The sequence below is a fragment of the Cygnus olor genome, chromosome 1, assembly GCF_009769625.2.
Source record: "Cygnus olor isolate bCygOlo1 chromosome 1, bCygOlo1.pri.v2, whole genome shotgun sequence".
NCBI classification, from domain to species: Eukaryota; Metazoa; Chordata; class Aves; order Anseriformes; family Anatidae; genus Cygnus; species Cygnus olor.
In genome coordinates this window covers 147,003,209-147,019,751 of record NC_049169.1, presented here as the reverse complement: position 1 = coordinate 147,019,751, position 16,543 = coordinate 147,003,209, and the positions used below count along the sequence as shown (strand labels likewise).

General features: G+C 43.4%; 2 protein-coding genes across 2 annotated transcripts in view; one reads left to right on the top strand and one right to left on the bottom strand.

Annotated features, from left to right (window-relative positions):
* Positions 1–16,124, bottom strand: part of COL4A2 (collagen type IV alpha 2 chain) — a 139,968-nt gene extending 123,844 nt beyond the window's left edge. The window contains exons 1-2 of the mRNA XM_040536951.1: positions 15,799–16,124; positions 15,588–15,648 (exon numbers count right to left, since the gene is read on the bottom strand). Coding sequence (XP_040392885.1) covers positions 15,588–15,648; positions 15,799–15,842 — 105 coding nt within the window. The 5' untranslated portion in view covers positions 15,843–16,124. The remainder of the gene's footprint in view (positions 1–15,587; positions 15,649–15,798) is intronic.
* Positions 16,125–16,147: 23 nt separating this feature from the next.
* COL4A1 (collagen type IV alpha 1 chain) overlaps positions 16,148–16,543 on the top strand; it is a 129,073-nt gene continuing 128,677 nt past the window's right edge. Inside the window, exon 1 of the mRNA XM_040536952.1 lies at positions 16,148–16,424. Coding sequence (XP_040392886.1) covers positions 16,362–16,424 — 63 coding nt within the window. The 5' untranslated portion in view covers positions 16,148–16,361. The remainder of the gene's footprint in view (positions 16,425–16,543) is intronic.

Below are 16,543 nucleotides of genomic sequence, written 5' to 3'. Positions count from 1 at the left end.
ATGAATGCATATAAAGAATAGATGCTATACTGCAGACCATTCCTAAATTTATATCAGTCTCTCTTAACAGACCAATACACAACTTTTCATCATGTCAAAACTGTAAAGAAAATGCAACAAAAATATGAAAAGATTTCTGCCTTTTTTTTTTTTCCTCCAGTGGAGCTACAGCCTGCTTTTGCAGAGGTCCTTGTACTGCTGCACTGTGCTGGACTGAAAGTTCTGCTTCTACCAGTGCTCTGCATCTACACAGAAGTTACTGTATTACCCCAAAAAGGGGAAAAAAGACTGTTTTGTGAACAGGGATTAAACTCATACTTCCCACCACTGTGAATTTGACAACAATCAGCATGGCTAGCTGAACTGCAATAAAATGTAGGATTATGCAACAGTGTAAAGTAAAATTACATTGATGAAATTTTAACCTTAAAAATGTCAAATTATAGTGACCACAGTAACAGTGCCTCAGCTCTACGGCAGATGCCAAGTAAGATGATGATGAAATTAACACCATCATGGTGATAATGTTACATTTGTGGAAATAGGTGAACTGATGAATGAACATATCTGAATTTCTGGATTTCCCTGAGTAGAAAAAAATCTCAGCTAAAACCTCATATTAGTGTTAGTTACAGGTATTTTTTATTAACTGTAAACACACATGGAACCTAAGTTGAAATTGATAGGATTTTTGGTTAAATCATTCTAACCCACCACAACTATCTTATGACCAAAAAAAACTGCAAGAGAATTAACCGGAATTCACTCCACTGTAAAGAGTAGACACACCAATCTTGAGTTTCTATTTTCAGCTTAGTACGCATAATAGGACAAGAGGGCAAAGGTAGAAATTAAAGAAAAACAAATTCCAGCCATCAGGAAGAATTTTTCACATGAGAATCATAACTGTTGGAACGCTCTATCAAGTAAGGTTAATGAGGCTAACAGCTAGCAGCCAAGGAACATAAAATTAGATGGCATCATGGGTGGATGACAAAAAGGAAGCAATTTTGTAATTATCCTGAAGGCAAGAATGCTTCTGATGCTCCTTGCATACCAACATACATACAGAAACACATTTGCCTTTCAGTTACATCTGCAAAATCTGATTACCATCCTTAGGGAAACTACACAGCATAAGTGACAGGATAACCTGGACCATGGGTTTTACAAAAGGTATATAGGAAGAGGAAGGCTTATTTTTCCTTAATGGGCTGTGGTTTAAAAACTAGGTTCATTTTTCTGATTTGCTGTATTTTGCAATTTTCTTATATTCACTTACAGCTTTATACAATAAGATAATACCTAGGAACTATGAGAAAATCTACTCTCGAAACTTTTCTCGTGGAATAACAAATATAAAAATTTCTCTGCATCACTCTTTGACTTGACACTTTGTGATAGTCTGATTATGAATCATATATTAACAAAATCAACATAATGTATCTTAGAAGGTTTTCAAATAGATGTTTTGGTAAGTGTCAAGTTGAAATTTCAGTTAAACAGATGTGTGGGTTTTGTGACATCCCCATAATGATTGATGCTTCATCATGTGCTAGTTAGCAGTTTTAAAAGTGACCTGGAAAAAACTATAAAATCTTCACCCACAAAGTTAACTCATGTCACAGAGATGGAGCACTATGAAGAAAAGAAAGCAACAATCTGATAAATTGCTAGGATGGGAGCAATAAAAATACATTTTAGTACTGCTCTCTGTAAATTCTTAACCTCAAACAAAGAAACATTGGGCACACACAGTAGGAAGGACTGTTTTCAGGTTATCTGTTTCTCTAAAAGGAGGAACAGCAGGGTCTTGAGAAAACACCATTTCAACAAAGAGTTCCCAGTACCATACTTCAGTGAAAAATACAACATTATTCAGATTGTTATTCAGAGATGATACAACATTTGGCCACAAAGCTGAATTGAATAGAGGTAAGAAAGTTATGCTATATTCCTAGTTGATACTAGTGATATTCTTGGTCCAGTTGTGATTGACAATTTCAAAAACAAATGGATGAGAGTCATGAGCAGAGGTCAAAGACTTGAGAAAAAGGCTTCTGTTTAATGACAAATCACAGGAGGCTAATTTACATACTGTCATAAGCAGAAAATGACAATAGGAGTTTAAAACAGTTGTTTCACTAGATACCAGCTGTGTCATCAGTAATGATGTTGCTGTCATCAGCAATGGTCATGGAAGACACCATCACAGACATGGCATTCTCCCAGCTTCATGCTCAAGCCTGTAATGTTCTGAAATAGGTTAAATGCCATAAACTGCATATATATACAGATATCAACATGACAAAACTAGTAATTCTGAGTTCTTAATCCACCTTGCAAATGTAAAACAAAATCTCAGTGACAGAATTTAAAGCTAGATAAATTTGGTCTGGAAATAAGGCAAACATCTGTATTAACTTATTGTAAGAGTCATTAACTACTGGAAAAACTTAGCAAGTGTTGTGGTAGATTCTCAGACATCAGAATATGGGATGTAATATTTCTCTAAAACCTGTGCTGTAATTCAAACATGAATTAAACTCAGGAAATTCTCACAGCCTGCATCTTAATATTAGTCTCATTCTAAAGATTCAATGTGTCTCTCTACAACAATTTGTCACATGAATCAACTGTATTCTATCAAACCAAGTTTGTATTTTCAGTGGGTGACAGGTGAGGATTGCAGATGAAACAAAAGAAGACCTAACAGTTTAATGCTACAAGTCTTACATAAAAAAGTGTAATGTGGTGTAATGTCATAGGGCTGAAATGAATAGAATTCTCAGCTGGCTGCTCACGTGATCATTATTTAAGTCAAACTCCAGACAAAACTTCACTGGGTAAGAACACATGCAGGTCAGAAATTTGGGGATATATTCTGACTCACTCTTCCAGGACCCTATTCTGAACTTCTGGCTCCTAGAAATTAAAAATTGAACATGCTTATAGTAAAACATTTCTCAGCTCAAACAGACAGATATGACATACAACTACAAAAACTGCAAAGCCAGAAAGTGCATATAATGCTAAGTCACTCATTATTACCTGAGGGAGGCTAGGAAAGCAAAACTTCAGTAACGATTAACATGAAATCACATTGTCAGCACACACAGGAGGCATTTCTATTAATTGTTACCCTGAACATTAAATTCAGTTAATCCTATTGTGTTCTGTTGCATCTCTCAGTAACCAACAGAAAAGGTTGAACGCTTACTGTCTGATCCAAAGTGTGCTCAAGTCCATTGATTTAAAGGAGCTTTCTACAGATGTGCTGCAATCTCACTTTAAAAACTGAAAAGACAGACCATTTGATAGCACCTACTTAGATTATATTTTTCTGTTGAACATGCTGTTCTGCTTAAAAACTGGTGGCATGAAATGGCTCTCATAACATTGCAGTTAATCATTACAAAATAGTTAAGCTGGGGAAGCATTGTGCTCTTGAGTTGTTTAGACTCAAATCAATCAGTCACATGTCCTCAACAATCAGAATCCACGTGATAATATACCAAGATCTCACACTGCTACATCTTTACAAAGTGGGCTGAATATACCATTTGGAAACATGACAATCTGGGGGCACGTCTAATGCAGCCCACGGCAACACAGTGCAGAGACCCAAAAACCTAATTTCAAAGAGCCTAACTTGGGTACAGTACCCAGCCTGAATAGCGTCGGTTCTAGTACATTTATAAAACCTGCTAGAGGAATTCATTAGGAATTCACTAGGAATAAACTGCAGAAGCACAGAGCTTACTGAAAGTAACTTTTATCTTGGCAAGCTAGCCAGCTCAGTATCCTGCAGTGAAAGAAATCAGCAGACAACAGCATGCTACTGTGGGTACGGAAGGATATAACATTTCCTTCCCTGTTACTTTTCCAAGTTAAGAGGTATTACAGATAACGTCATGCAACTGCGTCATGGAGGTATGCTCTGGATGTTAAGGAGGAGAAGTGTTTAACACCTTGTTTATAGGCTAACAGGGAGAACAAGTTCCCCCTCCTCCTTGCCGGGACAGGCAGTGCACACCTTCTGCATCACGTAGGCTAGGGCCCACCTGCACCGTGACTGCAGCAAGACCAACACCACCAGGATGGACAGGCAGTGAGCCCTGACTTGTTCATGCTCATTGGTTATCGACCATGGCTCTCATGTTGGGGTTATGTTTTAAGACAGTCTTCTGTGTGGCTCTGCTGCTGCGGAGGCTGATGGACAGTTTGAATCTCACGCTTGAAGAAGGAGAGCCATGTGGACCTACAGTGGTCCACATTTCCAGGTCTCCCGCAGGCTTGGTCCTGCAGCAGGACCCCTCAGGCAGATGCTCTCTGCTTCTACTTGTAAAATTCTGGAGCGTCCCCTTTCCTCAAGTCCCCAAGTTCTCTGGTATTTGTCTTGCTGCTTTTGGACGTGCAGAGATTTTGGGAACAGATCATCAGATCAAAAGGTCAGAAGTCTTTCCTGCTTGTGCTCTGGAGCACAGTCTTTGTGTACATTGCTCATTTGAGAGACACAAGGGACAGCTGATGTTACTGACCAGACCCTTTGAAAAGGTTAACCAGACTATCTAAAATTACACTCAGTTCTGAAGTGTCAGAAAAAAGTAAATTTCTTCAAGCTGTGGCAAAAATGAGTTGGTCTTTCATCCAAAAAAAAGAAAGCAAGAAACAAGCAACCCCCTTGCACTTGATTTTAATTCCGTACTCTCTCACCCCCTTTCATAAGAAAACAGTACTCCCTTTTGACAGTCTGCAATCTTGGAAGTAGGAAGATACAGCAGAAATTCTGGGATTGAACTCTCTGGCTGAAACAACTTCAGGGCAATCAGAGTGGACCACGAAAAGACAGAACGATGATCCCAGGCCTGGCTTCTCAACTACTGAGGAACAGCAGTATCCTCAAAGAGAAGGGTAAGGTTCATGCTTAGAGAAAAGCTGTATACAGAGGGGGATCTTGAGATGAGATGAAGAATCTTAGGAAGGTCTCTCCTGATATGATAGGAAAAAACAAAACAAAACAAACAAAAAAAAACCCACATTTTTTATGGGTAAATGGTTTGGGGAAGATGATACTTCTGTACAGATTAATAGATTACCATGGGGTTACCCATTATCAGTAGGAGGTACCGTAACCTTGCTGCAGTCTGAAGAGTAAATTGTGAAAATACATGGCATGTGCACTTCCATATCCCTTTATCTCCTGAGAATGATGAACTTTATTTTCCCATTATGAATTTTTCTATTTGATGAAGTTATGTGTGTACTTGTCTTAATGCAATATTTATTAAAAAAAAATAATTGGTAGCCCCAGATTGGTAGCCTCAAGGCTAAGAGTAAATGGCAGAGGTCACTCAGTCTACCTCTCATTCATAACAAATGACGGCTCTGCCTTAGTTCCTCTCTCCTTTTTTACAAATGTTAGTGGCTCTAAAGAAGATGGTGACCGATACACTAATAACAGGGAAATCACATTCATGGAAAATGACATACCGTTAAGAATTAGTAAAAAATTACACTATTCCTAATTGGAGATGGTGCACTTCCAGTGAAACAGATGACCAGTCCAGACTCTATTTCATGGAAACTGGATTCTATACACAAAGGGTTCCCAAAATGCCAGTAAGATGTTTCTGATCTGGTCACAGTAACTGTCCTTAGTCCTTCTTTGGGTAAAACAATAGACTAGGTGGTTGAAAGTGTGAAGCCCTGCATACCTACTAAGCAACACAGGACCATGTACGCATGTTGCTGTAGGGCTTGCATGGATTCCTTGCTCTGACAAATTCAAGACTACAGTCTCAGTCTTCAAAGTGATTTATGATCCAGCCTCAAGCTACCTTACTAATCACCCATCTACTCAATGGCGACCCTACGTAATACTATGTCCTTAAGGGAGAATACAAACCTCAAGCAAGAGATTAGAGTTGTGAAAGCAGAGGTAATATTTGCTTGAGGTTTGCTGACATCTCAGACTATTGAACACACCTTATCAAGAATGGCTCCAACCTTACCCCTTTGAAGGCAAAGAATTTATTCCGTCCTACATAGAAAAATAATCAGAAGATCAGTATTGGTCAAAGTATGTGTTGGATGGATGGTGTAAGATGTTTGGATCTTGATTTGATGGCATAAATTCCTAAAAGGAAATCAATATTCAAGAGAAACCTAAATTTTTCTAGATCGTTCCCTAGTCCACGGGCCATATGAGTTCATTTGGATAACCATTCCTTGGAAAGGGATTCAGGTATAGATGTCTGATGACTGAAACTGTTATGAAACTGCATGAAATTGTTAACATATTCTACTCCTTTGAGCCCATTTAAGCCTATTTACTCAAAGGAAAGGGGTACTGATTACTTCAGTCCCTGGGTCACTAAAAGGATGAAGTCCCAGGAAGTCCACTCCTTATTCCCTGTGACTTGGGCTAAAGGTAAGCAGACTACCTCATAGGGAACTTTTTTTTTTTTTTTTTTAAGGTAATAGTCGTAGTTTCATAGATAGGGCAGAAAGGCTGTGATCTGCTAAACAATTCAAAACTGTTGCCATAGATGAGGACTGGAAAAGTAAGAAGCAAATCTAGACTGGAAACTGACACTGTGTGACTGACAACCAATAAGCCTCAGTTTACAACAAATGAGAACAATTAAAACCCCTGCCTTCCACTGCTCACCCAGCCTTGTCTTTATACTAAAATCAGAAGGTAAAAGCACATTTTTCACATTCCCCTCATCTGACCACTCTGCGTAAATACAAAATCTATAGAGAGAGGGAGACAGATGAAGATGTACTGAGGTTCTCATGCTTTTCAAGAACAGATGAAAGAGCAGTTGGGGAGTGCAGCTTAAGCCAGAAAACGAGCCTCTAGCCAAGTGCTACGTACTTGAGTCACTTGGGGACTTCTTCACTTGGGGAGGACTATCTTTCCTAACACTTGGGTACAATGAAGAGGACTAGTGAATGCTTTTTTGACTTGCTTTTGCAATTTTATTTCTGACCTGTTGCCATTTGCATGTTTTTACATGCTTATTTTTGTCCATTATTTTACTTACGTGATGCAGATACTGACAAATACGGCATCACAACATCATGAAACATCACATAAAGCTTCAAACAAGCTATCAAGACAGGATTTACTTTACTTATTCAAGCAGGTGACATAGCAATACAGTTGTGAAGCAAGCCACAAGTATTTAGAATGTTAACTGCTGCCTGCATTTTCTCACAATTTCTCAGCTGCTCATAAAGCAGCTTAGTTCTCATCCAGTCCTACACAGATAAAATTGCCCAACTCACTGACTTACGTGAGAAATGAGAGTGGGACCCTGATTTCCAGCCAATTAATCTGCATTGAGGTGTCACAGTCTGAGGCACAGGTGCTATGTCTACATTAATATATTAAATATTCCCATGCCCTGCAGCTTGACCATCTGCACTGTTTAGCTGCTAGCAAGGTCCCTTGCATGCTTTTTGCTTGGGCTAGCAAGCTTTTGATTGCTTTGCTTCAGCACTCTCTCAAGACATTTCTCAGCACAATCTAAGGACCACAGGCAGTCTATAAGGGGCCATCCTGTTTTGCAAATGCAGGAGGCTAATTACTAAGGCTAATGACTATTATGGACATGGACAGACTGTGCCAGCTGGCCACAAGGGCAGAGAATACACCTGGGACTCTGCGGTTTGCAGTAAAGGACACAGCCTGAGAGGAAGCAGCCTGTGGGCTTTACTGAGTTAAGAGATACCAGATGTGCTGGCTACCTCATAAGCACATACAGCAGAGAGAAGATTTAGGCAACTCTATACCTTCTCTGACCATGCACCTGCAAATCACCTGGGGAAAATTCAGCTTCAATCCCACACTGCGGGGGAAACGCTTGCATTTCCCCGCTTGCTTCCTTCTTCCAGCGAGCGCAACTGAAGATTTTCCAAGTGTCACGCAGAGACGCCTGGGCCGTTTTCCAGCAGGCTGTTTCTCTGGCTCCCGGCTCAGGGAGATATGCCGGCTTCCCATGCTCCGCGGCCCCAGCGGCTATTCCCAGCCCTGCGCGGGAGCAGCATTCCTTTCTGCCCACTCCCTGTGCTAAGGCTCGGCCCAGGACACGCCGGCAGCCCCGGTGGGCAGCCCCACTCTCCTTCCGGAGGGGCTCCCCGGGGCTTGCTTGGGGCACCGTGAGACTGTGACCAGGTGGCTGAACACCAATTGCCCCGGGGTCAGTGGGGCTGCAGCCCAGATGTGACATGCCTTGCTGCATCTGCTCGCAGTGTGCAAACGAGGGTTGCGCAGGCAGAGCAGGACCGAACCTCACAGAAAGCCAATGCTGTGCAGAGCGTGAGGCGCACCCCAGCATGACAGGGAGGCCTGCTGAGCTCTCCCAGCTTCCCGCATCCACCTTAAGAAGTGATTCTGCTCCCCACGGCTGCCAGGCTGTGGTTTTGCAAGCGCGGGCAGGACCCGAGCATGGTATAGGCAGCAAATCACTGATTTGTACAAACTTTTTTTCTCACCCCCCAGTCTGGAGCTCTGCACGCCCGTGATGAAGAGCAGATGTTTTCTCACCCCCGCGTTTCCACAAGTCAGACATGCAGTGAGATGGCCAGTGTCCTGCTAAGCCAGGGGCTGCAGCCTCCCAAGGATGAGGATGGGCAGAAAGGCACCCGCATGGCTCTCTGCCTGTTGCACCAGCACCAGTGGCTGACATGTGGGCTCCGCAAGCTTGGCACTGCATGTAGCACTCACGAGCTCAGAGCTGCGCTTTGGGACAGAGCTGCAATCTGAGACAGTGATAGTTACTTGTTTTCTAAAGACACAAACAGAAATAAAAGATCAACAACAACAAAAAACTTTTGGCAAAGCATGACAAGTATAAGGGTCTGTGTTGTATCCAAAATACTTCTCAGATACTTCTTTTTTATCAGCCTGGTTACATTGTCAGAAGGTAATTTTGACCAGCAAAGAACTTTTAAGAGCCTTATGAAATAAAAAGGAAAAGTATAGCTGGAATAAAAAATTTGTTACATGGCTTCATCAGTCAATGGCGAAGGGAGGTTTGGGCATGATCTGCAGTTAAGACCTGCCAAAAAACAAGCCAAGCCCTATTTATCTGAATGATCTTCACTTGCTGAGTTCAGAAAGCTACTTCAAAATAAAGGTTGGGATTACTTAGGAATAAATAGGACATCTGAAATATCCCAAGCAAGTGTACATCATTAGGAACAGATATGATCTAAAAATTCTTCTGAACTTGCACATATAAAATAATTTTAAAAAAGCACTTGCCAGTAATAGAATGCACAACACATTGCAAAATGCAATGTATGGTTGGAAGGAAACAAACTTTGCTATACACAAACGTGGGGGGAAAAAATATTCCGGAATATAAACTACCTGGAAGAATTTTAAAGACAGACTCTCTGTGATGGACATAGTAACAGCACACACCTCTCTTCTGCCTGCAAAGTATTTGCAGCGCCTTTTGGGTTACAGAGCAAAGCTTATTTTATGGGATGGAGTGGCAGTTTGCAAGGAAAGAAAGCTGTTAGTAGAAATATATATTTTTTCCTGTGCTACAAGGACTATTCTCGGTGATCAGATGAAAGTTATATTTTTTATTTTTTTAATATTTATTTATGCATTAAAACAGATGTCTGACTGAAAACTTTGATGGAGATCCTTGCCTAGGACATAAAGAAATGGATTATAATGGTGAAACGAAGACTTGGTGTCTGACCCCAGTGACCATCCCCAGCCCTGCTGACTGCTGTGGGGATGTACCAGCCTGCGAGGCCTTGTCTGCCTCTCCGCCCTGGCTGACATTTCCCATCCCCAGCTCCCCTGCCCCAAGGAGCAGCACCCTGCACTGTCTCTGAGTACAGAAAGTCCCTACTACTCCTCCTTCTTGGGCTACACAACTGCAACACCCTAATGGTGGAACCGTAGAAACTGCACATTATTTTACTGTAAACTGAGTGAGTCAACTGCTGCTGTCCAACCAGTTGCTGCAATTTGTAAGAAAATAACTGTTGATAAATACCTGTAAATACTGCAAATCTTATTGAGCTTTTTGCTCCCTGGGAGCAAACAAGGTATTCCAAATAGTGTAAAACATTAGTTTCCTAAGGGAGAACAGGGAAGATAAGCTGCAGCCTTTGGCAAGCAAAAGCGTCATAACAGTCGACTGCAAGATCACCTCTGAATCCTTCAAGATCTTGGATCAGTATAATGCAATATGAAGAACGTTCTACTCTTTGCCTTAGAAAAACAAAAGGAAAGAACTGATAAAAAATACTCTAGTTTCAGGCAAGAAATTCACCCATGCAAAAAGAAAGAGAGATCCACTCAAACAACCTGTGTTCTAAACTACTCAGTCAAAACGTTTGTAACACGTGCCAGTTTATAGACATAGCTGAATAAGCCACAACACAGTTTTACATTTTGGTTAAGTGTATTCTGTTTAGGCTTAGAAAATATTTTTTTTTTTTCACAAAATTAAAAAAATATAGCTTTAGAGCCATAATGCATAAAGACTTCCTGTGGTGCAATTACTACATACCAAAAGCCAGACTTACTACTTTATAAGTTCATGGAAAAACAATGTTTAATTTTTGAAACCACTCAGCTGCTTTCAGATAAAGGTGACAAAATAAGTAGATCCTTTTATTACATGATAATGTACCATGACAGGATTCTTGTCTCTCAGTGTCAACATTTTAACCTCTGAGAAATATGGGAAGCTGCCAAAACTCTGTCTCTTCTACCAAATACAGCAAAACATGAGTATATCTTATGCCATTTAATAAATCTAAAAGACAGAATTACACTGAATATATTCTTGCAAACATCCCTTGAGCATGCTCCTATCTGCTCACAAGAAAAAGTGAGTCAAGAGTCTACATATGGCTTTCCACTGAGAGATTACAGAACAAGGGCATGTACAAGAACCTTTTTCCATTGTTAACACCAGGGAGACAAAGTATATTGCTTCTGGTGTATCCAGTTCTTGCATGAGTAACTTTAACCAGTGTTACAGGACACGCCTGTATACAAAGATTGGTCTGATTTAATACATATAGACATGGCAGAAATCTACCTAGGAAGAATGATTAATCCATAAGAAATTAGGCTGAGCATTGGTTTCGTAGGCATGACAGCTAAAAAGAATTTCACTAAGTATTTGAGGAATAATAAGGGAGTGTAACATTTAAAGAAACTCTCTTACTGATGAGTGGAGCAGACAGCATATGAGAAAGGAAGGACCAGAAGAAAGGAATTCATAGCTATAGAACAAGACTATTTCCATATATGTAATACTCGCAGAGAGTGTGTTAGTCTGTCTGACATTGTAAAGATGCTGTCAGGTGAAATCCTGGCTCTGATAAATTAAAAAAAAAAAATCCCATTTGGGCAGCCATCCTGCTGCCCATCTACAGCATGATGCACTATAACACTCATCATGATGGGGACACCACTGTCAGATCAAGGCATGACAGTGTCAGTGGAAGTGAGGGGTTGTGCCTCCTGCAGCTGCCTGCAAACTACCTATTTCACTCAGGACTCCTCACAGTTCTTTAATGGAGTTGCTACTTCTTCACATCTTTGTGACTGAACACAGAAAGAGTCCTCTCCAAACTACCCAGTAATTCTTTCAGGGTTCAAAGAAATAGTGAATAAAGTGATCAGATACACTGGGAGGCTCCCCTAAATGATGTTTTTCTTTTTTTTCCACATATCATTATTCTGTCCAATTTTTCTTATAAAACACTGTTATTGAAAGATGAACCAAATTGTACACTCAGCTAAACAGACATGAAAAAGCCATGACCACAAGCTAGTGGAATTGTCCCAAATCACCCCATTGCAGTGGTGAAATGAAATTGTTCTAAAATAGGACTGCCACATTTCTCTTTGGGAGATTTACTAGACAGAGCTGTTTCTTTAGTAGTGCACCGGTAAGGAGTACGATATTTGCAGGAAGTGATGGACTCACTTTGTAAGCCCTAAGGAATGTAGCAGAAGAAGTTGATACATCAGATTTACTACTCATTCCTATGTCACCTGTGCAGTATGCATATTTTGCACACTGTGATCTTGGTGCATGCATTCACAGTGGACATGGCCAGCAGGGTGGGCTGAGTGATTGATCCACCCCTAGCCTCTTTTGGCCTGGAAATCCTGGGTCAACAAAAAGAGTCCTCCTATTTCCACCAGATAAAAGTTTCCAGATGGAAAAAAAAGGTACACATCTGGGAAAACTTGGATATATGACAGCTGCAGAGCACTGACACATAACTTAGAGCATCAACTTGTGTTAGCAACCTCATTTTACTACAAAGTCAGCAGAAAGAAGTACATAGCACTGTTGGCTTTATCCTCTCTTTGTAGGGCTTGTTGTCCTCCTTGATGCCATCCCCCCGAATATATCCCTTTACAATATCACAGAAGTAAACAGAATCATATTCCGTACACTACTTTGACTCTATATTATTTCTCCATAAATCTTTCTATACATCTATATATGTTGTTCTTTTTAAATACCTATCAGTTGTGATCGGTTATTCGTAGTTATTTTTGCAAATGTTATTCTAACTTACTCTCTCTTGACTTTCTTTCTTTAGTCTGACATTCATTCCCCTCTTTGCTATGATTCCACTGCTCTCACCAGCATTTAGCTTTTTTTAAAAAGTGTTTTTCATTAGGAGCAGTTAAAAAAATATACTAAGAGGGCACCAATAAGGTCATCAAATATTACAAAGCTATTTAGAAAGAAGTGTGCTTTGGGAAAGACAGGGAAAAATCATCATCAGTAGAAGGTATATTCTCTCTGAAAAGCCAAAAAAAAATGTATTTTGGATGCAATACACTTGCAGTGAGAGAAACAGGGAGAAATTTGTGAACTTGGCTAAACTTTGGGTAGTTAACACAACTTAATTTTATTTAAGCCAGATGAACATTTAAATCTACAATTTAGAACAGTTCCAAATTTATTCGAGGCCTTTAACATCACCAGCCAGCATATGCCAAAGACTGCTAAAAATAACTGGGGCCTGATCCACTCCATTTGGCTGTCTCCCCTAGTATTTCCATCCAGGGACTTCTCTTGCCTAGTTCTCTTTGAGCCAGAAGCTGGAGTCCTCTCCTCTGGCCAAAGACACCATTACTTCTGCCCCGATCCTCTGATATTCTAAACATCTTCTTTCTTTTCCTTCCTCTCATTTCTTTCTCTGCTCAGAAACATCCACTCCATAGCAGCTACAACAGTCTGCCAGACACGGTGTCCAGTCAAATGTCCTGGGTTCCCTTCTTTCTCCCTCCTTGCTGGCTTTCTCCTTCATCTCATTCCAGTGTCCTCCTATATATAACGTCACTCATTCAGCAATGCTTACCTCCACCAACTGGAACCCATTCTCATATATGGCTGTTGAATTCAGCTGCTCTGCTTGTCTTATTACAGGCGGAAGAATGATTTTTAAGATCTGGTCTAACAGTCTTTAATAACTCATAACGATTTTTGATGATGACCGCCAGCTGCCCACCAGTAACTACTCAGGTGCTGCTGCTTCCCACACTTTATCACTTTGCAGACATTCAGACGGGGGCTGTCGCTGCGAGGAGCGAGCTGCCCGCCTCTCACCCCCAGCTGCTGGCTCCCAGGGCTGTGACAGCCCAAGTTTCCATGAATGCACGTGGGGATCTGAGTAAAGCTAAAGTTAGCTCTCCACACTCTTCTCTTTTTGGGGGCTGGTTAGTTTAAACCAATAATTTTCCAGTTCAGCTCGCCACGTGACTATAGAAAGATCTGTGCTGGCTGAGGGAAGGGAGGGGCACTTGGGTGGAAAATGGGATAAATACTTTGGTAGCAATGCGGCTCTAATTCTTCATGGAAAGATGATCATACTTCTCACTCACATGCACAGGAGTGTTTCATCTCCTAAGCAGCTGCCACTATAGAACTGCTCATCAGGGAAACTGGACCTCCACAGAGGCCAACTTAATCTTCCATGAAATTCTGGGGAAAACATCACTTTCAAGGAGATTCAAGGAGCCATGACCAGACTGCATGCACTAACTTGAGGAGGTAGCTCAGATACCTCCTTGGTATCCCTCTGCATTAACCCTGCAGCCTGCGGTCTACAAGCAAGAACACGAAGGAGAGCAAATCATCCCACGCTATGGCTAAAGCTCAGGTATCACGCTACGCGCTCTGCAGCACACCTTCAGAAAAAGAAGAGGCAAACCACAAATGACACTGTTTTAGGTCAACTGATCCCAGTGATTTCATTACTGGACCTAAAATGCTTGCATTGTCATCAGCCTGTTCTGGTTTCAATAGCACGTGGTAGCATCATTCCTTTCGCGCAACTCAGTAGAAGGATGACGCCACCAAAAGATCGTGGCAAAGAAAAATAGCACATGACACTTGAGGGCCTCACTCGCTGCCCTTCCTGTGGGGCTATGGGTCTTGTCTGCCAGCTTTTGCTTGGCCACGATGGGGAGAAACTCCCCCAACACCCCACCTGGCACAACCTGCCATGCAGACCGAAGGGCAAACTGCAGCGACAATCGTGTGCCACGATACCTGCTGCAAAAGCCCTGATATTTCCTGCTTCTTAAGACATTATGCCATCTCCCTGCAAAGACATAACCATACCAGGTATCCATGAGGAGTGTAAAGTAATAAAAAAGGGGTAAAAGCTGCAGCTGCAGAGAGTGGGATTAAAATGTAAGTAGGATAGCTCTTAAAAAAGGTAATTGAGGTGCAACTTGCCCTCACACATGACCACAGATCCTCACCCCCACTTGGTGGCTGACAGATGTGGCCACAAGCCAAGTCTCAGCAGCCTTCCAGTCTGCAGCATTCAGGCCTGATCCAAAGCCTACTCTCAATAAAGAAAATCTTCCTAGTAAATTCACCAAACTTTGGGACAGGCATATTCAAACTCTTCCAGTTCTTTCACAGCCTCATAACAGTGACCGGAGAGTTAAAATAACTTCTGTTTACATCAACACCTCGAGCTGATAGTCACAATCACCTATTACAACATTTAACTTACTGATTTTGATTTTTTTGGGTTTAATGATTTAAACAACAATGTATTTATTAGCATGCCTGTGACTTGTAAAATGAAGCCATAGGTTCAGATTCTCAGTGCTCAGATGAGGTCTGTACTTAACCGAAGGCATTTCACCTGTAGGTTACCTTCCCCCAAGTACCCCCTGGTATCTACAGCACCGCATTTTTGTCCCACCCATCTGCCCTGGTGCTTTTCATATGAAAATGAAAATGTCTTGGGGCTTGCTTCTAATCACTCGCTGTTACTTTAACAGCTTAACCAGCCTGAGCAAAAGTAACCGTGGAATACTTCAAAGCACCTGACAGCGAAGTCTCAGGCTTCTCTGCTAGACATCGTGCTGTCGAAGGCAGTAATCTGCCAGGCTTGCGGGGCTGATTTGTCGGTTGTTTCTTTTAACGGCACGATGGATAAAGCCATCTGGCAAAGGAAAGCGCAGTTCCTCACTCGCCGGTGCCAAGGGAACTGCTTCTGCCTTCCCCCTCCTCGGTAAGAGTCGCACGGCGTTTTGTTTTACTTACAGCATCTACTCTGACGGCTGACAGCACCACCTCCAGCAGGACCAGCACGACCCCCAGATCCCTGCACGGAGAGGGGAACAAGCTCAGTGTTGCTGCAAGCGAGCACAAACACAAGCACGTGATAGACCTCCGCGGCTTAAGGTGACAAGGCGACTTCGGAAAAGTTGTTCCCCGCAGCCCCCCCCCCCCCTCCCCGGGCGGATTTACTTACTGACAAACCAAACCACGCGCGCTGGGAAGCTGCGAGATGTCCATCTTCGCTCCTTCCCAGCCCGGGGGCTCCGCTCACGGCTTCCTCTCGCCGCCGGGCCGTCCCCTGCGAGCCGAGCCGAGCCCGCTCCCGACGCCGGGCACCCTCCGGAGCTCGGCGAGGCGCTGCCGGGGGGGGGGGCTCGCAGCCGCCCTGCCCGGGACGCCCCCGGCCCCTGCCCCGCTCCGCGCCCGCTCCGCTCCTCTCCGCGCCCTCCCGGGCGGCCGCGGCGGTGTGGGGCGAGGAAGCGGCGCCTCTCCCCCCGCCGCCCGCCCGCACCCACCCGTGGCGGGCGGAGGAGGAGGAGGAGGAGGAGGAGGAGGAACCGCGGGGAGCGGGCGAGGTTGCGCGCTCCCAGGGTCTCCGCCCGGGGGGAGGAGAGGGGGCTGCCGCCGCCCATCGGTTACGGCGAGGCGAGTCCCTCGCATTGCAGGCGCCGCGGCCGCCACGGAGGGGAGAGGCACGGCTTTGGGGCCGGCCCCGCGGAGCCCCCACGCCGAGCCGCCGGCACGGTGCGCGGCAGCATGCGGCTCTGGCTGGGCTTCGGGCTGCTGCTCAGCGCCGAGCTCGGCGCCGTGGCCGCCGCGGTGAGTACGAGGGGGCTGCCCCCGCGCCCCCATCGGACCCCCTCTTCTGGGGACGGGACCCGAGGGACCGGGGATCCCCCGGAATCGCGCGGGGGGTCTCCGCGGGTGGGGAGGCGCGG